This window comes from Carassius gibelio, chromosome B23 (assembly GCF_023724105.1).
Source record: "Carassius gibelio isolate Cgi1373 ecotype wild population from Czech Republic chromosome B23, carGib1.2-hapl.c, whole genome shotgun sequence".
NCBI classification, from domain to species: Eukaryota; Metazoa; Chordata; class Actinopteri; order Cypriniformes; family Cyprinidae; genus Carassius; species Carassius gibelio.
The window spans coordinates 11,766,594-11,775,189 of record NC_068418.1 but is presented as its reverse complement, the minus strand read 5'-3'; the positions used below and the strand labels follow the sequence as shown (position 1 = coordinate 11,775,189).

Here is an 8,596-nt window from a genome sequence, read left to right as displayed (position 1 = left end):
GGAAAACATCTGAAGCACAATAAAACAAGCATCAAATGCAAGTTTGGAAGGTTATTGTATAAGATAGTTTACTTCAAAATTACTTTACTCATCTTCATTTGAATATCGGTGGATTTTTTTCTTCTTCTTTGTGAATCAGAAATATCTTTAAGGATGTTCTGAAATGTTTTCCATATTATGATATACTGAATGCAGACGAGGGTCTTCCAAAATGACAGAGAGGCGCCATAAAGGTGGTTTAAATTGAACCATAAAATATAATAATTCTAAATGACATCAAATATCACCGGTCCCAATTGCCATTGACATCAAACCTGTTGTGATGTGTCTTCAGGGATCATATCTGAATACTGTTATTCTAATAAAAATAAATAATCATTCAGCAAAGATGCATTAACTATCAACTGAGACAGTAAAAACATTTATAATGTTACAAAAGATTGGCACTTCAGATAAATGTTGTTTTGAACATTCTATTCATTAAAGAATCCCAAAAGTAAAATGTATGATGGTTTCCGCAACAATATTATGCAGCAAAACATTGATGATAATGAGAAATGTTAGAACGATCAGCATATTAAAATGATTTCTGAAGACTAGAGTAATGATGCTGAAAATTCAGCTTAGCATCACAGGAATAAATTACATTTGAAAATGAACTAACATAGAAGACAATTGTTTTAAATTGTAATAATATTTCACAATATTGTTGCTTTTACTGTATTTATAAGGAGACCTCAAACACATTAAAACTGAAATCTTACCAACCCCAGACTTTGGAGGAAATGAGCAGATTTTAAGAAAGTGATGAATAAATTGAGTTCTGTTCCTTACCTAAAGCTATCGCATGTCTTCAGAATGATTCCAAATATGGCGTACAGTCATACAAGCTTTTTTTTTTTTTTTAACTAAACTGATTATGTTTCCAACTCACACACAATAACACACACTCAAACCACAAAATATTCTTAGCCAAATTTACTGAGACAGAACGGTCCAATCATTCATACAATACATATGAACCTTTAATAATGTACCACATTCTGTTTTTCTTCCTCGTCTGGTTCTCTACAAGAATCAAACTACGGCCTGCACTGAGGCTCAAATATTAACCATAATCCATTAAGTCTCTCTAAACTCTGGGAAAGCAACCAATCATTCAAGATTTGGTTAAACAAATCATCTGCAAAGTGCAAAAACTGCATAAACATATGAAAAGCACATGTTTCACTCACAGAAAAAAAAATAAAACAAAAACAAGATATGCATGAATGTGTACAAATTCTTTCAGCAATTACTTGGCACTCATAGAGCAAAAGGCACAAGCCCTATATCAAAAGGCAAAGCAAGACTGAACAAGCCAGTTGACTTACAAGGTCTACGTTATCGGCAGTGCGGGAAAGGCAATAATATTACACCAGTAAAAAAAGAAAGAAAGAAAGAAAGAAAGAAAGAAAATATACAGAAATAGCTTTTGAAGTAGCAACACTCATTATAAATTACAAAGCTATGAAAATGAATGTATGTATATATATTTATAAAAAAAAGACATCAGGTTTGTTTTTTTCTCAAAAGAAAAAAGAAACATTTCAGGTCATCTCTTCATATGAAGAATCCTGCTCACTTCAGTCTTTAACAAAACTATGAAAAGAGAAAACAGAAAACAAATGAATATACAGTAATTCAAATATATGTATTTTTTCTATAAATGAAGAACAACTACTAGTGGAAAATAATTGAATTTCTTGGCTCCTAATAGAAATATCAAAACGTCCTTAACACTGACCGGAGGAAAAATAGCAATATATATTTATACAGTATAATACACACACAAGCATATATATATATATATACACACACTAAATTTGTATTGGTTTACTCAGCTTTTTTTTTTTTGTGACAATATACCAAGATGGGAGTCTGCCACTTTGCTTTTCCATAAAATGTAAACATTATTTTAAAAGATAAAATAAAAAGATATGAACTAAAAAAATTTAGAAGGTAATTACAAATATATATATATATATATATATATATATATATATATATATATATATATATATATATATATATATATATATATACACAATATATGTAATATTATAAAATCTTTAAATTAATAAACATTTAAAATGATCTTACAGCTATTGCAATATAAATCTTATGCCAACTAACCCTGGGTCTTCCCTGTATTTGATCTTGTTCTGTGGCATTCAGCTTGTTTTAAATGAACCTCATTAAATGGATTATTTATTAGTTATGCTGTTAAACCTTTACTGTAAAGTACAGCTGTGAAGTTTGCCTACAGTGAGTAAATCCTGCCACCGTGTGGCTACACTGCACAAGCATAATTGATGTGACAGTTTTATTGTCTTCAGCAAGCCAACCGATGGCTTTTGCACTGCCAGATACACAGAGTTTCTCACCTTCCACCGGTTTCCACACTCGTTGCACAGCACGAAGGTGGTCATGGGTTCATCTGCGCTGCGTGTCTGGACCTGCGGAGAGAGATTGTGCATTCCTGTTCGTTTCATGCTTCAGCGCAGTTTAAGCCCACTTGCAAACTTCCTTTCACACATGCGAGGGAATCAAAGACTTGCACGAATTTGCTCCGAGCACAGAAATGCGGGGCTGTTTGTATTTCAGAAACCTGATCCACCCGGTTTCCTTTTTTAAAATATGGCTGAAGTGTACGGATTCTTCTGTACAAGCTGCCTCAAGCTTCAGATTGAGAGCTGTTTTTATAATGAAGGCAAGTATAAACATTTCTGGTCTGCTATAACCGCATACCTGAGTGTAAGTGCAGTTCTTGCCCTTGCATTTTCCACAGATGAACATGTCAGTCTCAGTGCCGCCCACTTTGGAGAGCTGGTGCTCTCGAATGGACTCCTTGGTCAGCGCTTTCCTGATCTCCTTCAGCTCTGCGCTTGCCATCTCCTGCCAAACACGCAATTAACACAAACACAGAAAAGCTGCAATTTAACACCTCACGGGCCAACATCAAACCCGAACGTACCTCTGCGGTCATGCTGGCGATGCGCTCTGCAGAGATGTTGCCGCACAGGACGTTCCGGCGTAAGTCTGGGTTTTTCTGGTCCTTGAGGTTGGAGATGCGACTCCTCAGTCTGGTTTTGTACTTCATGTCAGTGGACTTGAACTCCTGGTAGATATGTGTCATGAAGTACAGTCAAGAAAGCACACACTGTTTTACATTATGATCTATAAGATGAAGCATGCATAAAAAAAAATAATAATAATACAATATTTTCTCCTTTTGCAGCAAGATGGCGAATGGAAACGTAACCAAAAGGTGTAAATACTGTGGCACAATCTAAACATTGCTTTGTTTGTTTGGCTGATTATTATTGGCCTCTACTGGTAGATGTGGTAACTACACAATGTACAGGAAAAATACAAGTTCTGTTCACCAACATGTTATATACTACCATAGTACTTGTATTCAAAAGGATACGAAAGTGAAAGTAAAGACATTTATATTGTTGCAATATTTATATTTCAAATTAATGCTATTTTTTTTCTTTCTATTACCGTACCAATCCAGAGCCATATTGCACTTCGCTATTTACAAAAAAAATATTAAGCAGCACAACATTTTCATATTGGTTATAATTAGAAATGTTTCTTGAGCAGCAAATCAGCATATTAGGATGACTTCTGAAGCATCATTTGACAATAAAGACATGTATTACATTTTACAGTATATTCAAATAGAAAACAGGTATTTTCAACTGTAAAATTTGTTTACAATATAACTAAATTTTGCTCAAATAAAAGCAGCCTTGGTGAGCATGAAATTAAAAAAAAACACTAAACACAGAACCTAAACTTTTAAACTGAAGTGTACGTTATAGTAGATGTTTTATAAGTGTCATATTTTGAAGGGCTCTTGAAAGCATTATATTTTTATATTCACTAAGGACATTTTTTGGATTGTGTGTTTCTTATGGTGCCATCAGCTATGTAATGTATTTTACCTATAGCTCAAGATTAATTTGGCTCATTTATGGCTCAAAAACAACTGGAAGAGATTTCAAATCACATACTTGGTCCTGCATCTTCAAATAACCAAATTCAAGCTTAATCAGAATGCTACTGTATAGCTTTCTCTAGGTTTTCCATCTAGACCGGATTTGAGCATCGCGACATAACACTAGCTGATGTAGCTTTTGGTAATTAGAAGGATATAATCTTCAATCTGTGCTGCCAGGTGTTCACAGTCTACCCCGATCGTCTGGTAATCACCTGAGAGAAAAACACAAAGCATAAATCAGCTCAAATTTTGAATCCACAAATCTCCCCCATAGCCATCTTTTGCAAAAAGACATTTAACAGCAGTTGATTTAACATTTTAGTTCCCTTAATTACCCTTAAGTTGTGCATTGCAGTGAACTTTATTTCACATTTGAGTGAAATGAACTTATTTTGTATATTGTACTATTAGCTTTTAGCTTTTACAGTGCATTAAGAACCAGTTGATCTGGTTCAGCTTTTACCATCGGTCTGCAGGGCCGCCACCAGCAGCTCTCTGCATTTAGTGCGCACGCTGTCCGTCGTGACCGGGGCAGGTGGGAAGGTGGTGAATTTGGGGGTGACGGGGGTGGTGGGAGTTTTTGGTGTCTCCGGCTTGTTACTAGACAACAAAAGATACCAGTATGTCACTGTTTTGTAGAACTGCTTAAAAAAACATGTAATGTAAAAACACAAAAACATAAGTGTTTTCTGTTACTTTTTATTCCTTTTTTTAAAAACAATATTGTTAAATATATTTGTGAAATATACTATGATAGATTTAAAGAATTTAGAAGTCAGAATTTAGAAGTCAGAATTCTGTATATTTATTTTTTTACGTTATGTTTTTTTTTTTCAAGACTCATTTTCAAATAGTTATCTAATTTAGTAAATATAATGTCAAATAAATATTATTGTCATTGCAGCAGGTTTTATTTGCCTTCTTTAAATTAAATAGTATGCTGTATATATATATATATATATATATATATATATATATATATATATATATATATATATATATCAGCTTTATGGAGGCTGTAATATATTTTTTATATTATTATATTTTTAAATAAAACATGCATGTAGGAGTTGTTACACAGTTAGATCTATATTATGCATTTAGAAAACATATCGGATGAATTTTAATTCCGAGGCAAACTTTAATGGTTAGAACCCACACACCTGGTGTCACTGGATCCAGGACAGTCTTTAGAAGACGAGGACTGGAGAGGAGATCCTCCTTTTTTCTTCTCCTCCGATTTACCCTCAGAACCATCTGCATGAAAGCGTATTCACACAATCCAGCATTAATATCAGAACACATGCTCACTGCGTTTACTATCATAAGACAGAAGGAGCTGGAAAACAAACACAGCAGTAGTGCTGTTAAACGATTCATCGCAATTAATCGCATCCAAAATAAAATAATTTCTTAAATATACACATGCATGTGTTTGTATTTACATGTACGTAATGAATATACACAGTACACCCACATATACTGTGTGAACAAAAACGTTTATATTGGACGCGGTTAATAGTTTGACAGCACAGAATTCTTCAGTCTTCTTCTCAGTGCCTGTAATTTACTCTAAAATAAGTGAAAAACTATCTTTTTAAGCAGCGTGCGTGTGAATAGGAATGCAGTACCCAGCAGTTTCTTCCAGGCCTTGATGAGAGATTTGGCCAGTGTCTGCACCTCCTCATCCGAGCTCTGCTTCCGCACTGCATTCACGGACATCCCGATCCGCGTGGACTGCAGCGCGCCACGCAACGAAACAGACGGGAAGATCACGCTCGTTACATTAAATATATCATTGGACTATCACAACATCCAATTTGTGATACATTATAACTCATTATTTACACAAGACACAAGTGTTACAGATAACTATCAAATAACAAATGATGATGCTTTGACTCCCTGATCATTCTTCTGCTATGAAATGCTCAGAGAAGCGGAGATCAATATTGAATGAAAGAACGAGCAAATGACCACGTAAGATTTTCAGCTATTTACATGCAGTACACTAGGTATGAGAACCTTTAAGATTTTAATCACAATAAATCAGGGACTGATCTGGAAAGACTATAAAACACAGCTCTGGGGTGTGTTTTCCCTAAAGCACTCTTTTTTTTCCGTGTATCACTGCTTTGTTGTGTCTGAATTTCTCCTCAGGGACTAATTTAAGCCCTATTTGTTTGTACATTAACTCCAAGCATACTGGATATATTCATTCCAGGGTTATTAGTTAACTACATCTGAAATGCATCATTCTACACGCTGGAGAAATAGTATGAGCAGTGTGCCATTCCAAACACAGCCAATGAGCACCGCAGCATGGGATTCCCTGACTGGAAGAGAAAGCCATGCTTATGTAATCCAAGGCAGCACATGCTCTGCCCACAGACACCGTCTCAGGTCCGGCTGAGATACCTGTAGGGTCTCCAAAGACATCTTCATGTTCTTCAGCTCCTGAAGCAGGTCAATGGCACCATCCTGAAGATAAAATCACAACGAGGAGGAAGGACAGTTACACAACCACTTCTCAAACACTGGCTTCTTCAACTATAGTAGGTTGGTTCATAGAAAAACAGCCAGTCTGCACATAAACGCCGTGTTTTGGGGACAAAACTGGGACTGACTGGTGTGAAGTGTTGGCTTAAATGAGTCTTTTGTTTGCGCTGGAGAAATTTGGAGAACAACCAGCTGCCAGCTCATCACAGTACACAGACGCTTCAAACATAAAAGTAAAAGCCGATTTTGCATGCGGATCGACCAATAAGAGCCCTGCGGCTGTCCGGATGAGGATGAAACAGGTGATAATCACACAAACACGCAGTACCAGATCTCGTGCTTGTTTAATGTAGACAAACAGAAGCGAACGCGTGAACGAAATCAGCAGTTCTCTCTCCTACCTGTGTTTCAGAAGCTATGGCAAATGTATCACACTTACAGTGTTTTTCTTATGCACCATTTTGTCCAGCTTCTTTGCGATGCGTTCCACTTCTTGGTCCTTCACCATGTTTACAGATTTAGGGCTGTTTGATGGCGCCCAATGGCCGTGCCTCCATTTATGTGGGAAAATGCGCCAGTCTCTGTGTGTGTCTCTTTTAGTGGCAGTATGTGAGGAATCTGCTGCCTTTCTCTCCGCTCTAGAATGTTGTATAGCGATGTTCGAATCTCCAGCGAGTCGTTCTTTTCGGTTGAATCTGTTCACAGAATCAAATGATCCTGTTCCGTTATGAAAGATTCATTCACGAATCAGACTGAATCGGTAAGAGCAGTTCTCAAGCAACTCACCGAATCATAAGAAAAGTGAGCTGACAGTGCGAAAGGTAAGTTAACTTTAAATAATACAAATTAATTTTGTATTCGAAATGTTTAGGAGTTATGTGGATGGTAGTTTTATCAACATTAATAAAACACGTTTAGGAGATTTAGCACGTTTAGCAACAAACTGAACTAGGCACGTGAAATTACAATAAACACAATTTTAGGACTTATACACCGTGACTAACATAAAAGGTTTGGGACGTTTTGCAGGACACTCCGAGATGTCAATGATCACTTGATGACAAATTTACGTTTTCACGTAAAAAGGTCACTGAATCGTTTCTTAGAAGCCGTTCTTTGAACGCACTGCTCAAAAGAATCGATTCTCTGTAATGAATCGAACCTTTCATAGATTCTGTGTTGAAGCAGGGTGTTCTGGGAATTGGAGTTTATATGAATAACAGCAGAAGCAAGGCAGTCAAACGATGTGAAACAGTATTTTTAACAATTCTAACTAATATTTTCGTCCAGACCATTTTCGTAAAAGCAATTTCTAAAAATCTTTGACATTTTGTTTTGGTAATAGATTCAGGGCCATTTTTTTAATTTTATTTTCTTTTTACAAGTTTAATTTAAGAGTCTGCCCTTAAAAACGTCAGCCAAAAAAAAAAAAAAATAATAAATAATAATAATAATAATAATAGCTACAGCAGAAATTTAACCTTGACAATGGTTGGCTTAACCGAACGTTTACAGTTCACCTTAAAGTCAATTTGTAAAGAGCTCACTCGACTATTTATTTACAGAACTGTGAAATTACAGAATGAAAGAAAAACAGCAGCAGGTGTACAATAAGTGTAGATAAAATACTTACTAAAAAGCATATTTTAGTAAATTTATATTTGCAAAATGCTAAATTGTCCTTGATTTATTTACTTGGATTGTAAAATTTAATCATTTAAACATTAAAATCTTGAAAAGTGTTTTGAATAACACATTGGAAATGGCAACGTTTTGGAATCAAACACATTTTGCACTTAAAATAATTAAATCATCTAACTATTATTGATACATTTTGAGTGAAACAGTGACTATTGTTCCTTGGTTGTTCCTCATTTTCCAAATCTCTAGTCAGGATTTCTGGTTGTTGTGTAAATTTGTAGCATCCTAATAAAAGGGATGGTTCACCCAAAAATTTTAACTGTATTAACTGACTTCAATACATTTAGCACACTAAGATTGCCTCAACATCATAATTGAAGAAAAAAAAAAAAAAATTATATATAT

The 8,596-nt window shown here is 35.2% G+C and overlaps 1 protein-coding gene across 1 annotated transcript; it reads right to left on the bottom strand.

Annotated features, from left to right (window-relative positions):
- Nucleotides 1-963: 963 nt before the first annotated feature.
- On the bottom strand, nucleotides 964-7,132 carry tcea2 (transcription elongation factor A (SII), 2). The gene is made up of 10 exons (XM_052593136.1): nucleotides 6,990-7,132; nucleotides 6,470-6,532; nucleotides 5,683-5,788; nucleotides 5,215-5,308; nucleotides 4,515-4,651; nucleotides 4,207-4,263; nucleotides 3,017-3,171; nucleotides 2,791-2,937; nucleotides 2,427-2,498; nucleotides 964-1,641 (listed from the first exon to the last, which is right to left on the bottom strand). Exons 1-10 carry the CDS (start codon nucleotides 7,056-7,058, stop codon nucleotides 1,633-1,635), a joined length of 909 nt encoding a protein of 302 aa, XP_052449096.1. The 5' UTR covers nucleotides 7,059-7,132; the 3' UTR covers nucleotides 964-1,632.
- Nucleotides 7,133-8,596: the final 1,464 nt, after the last annotated feature.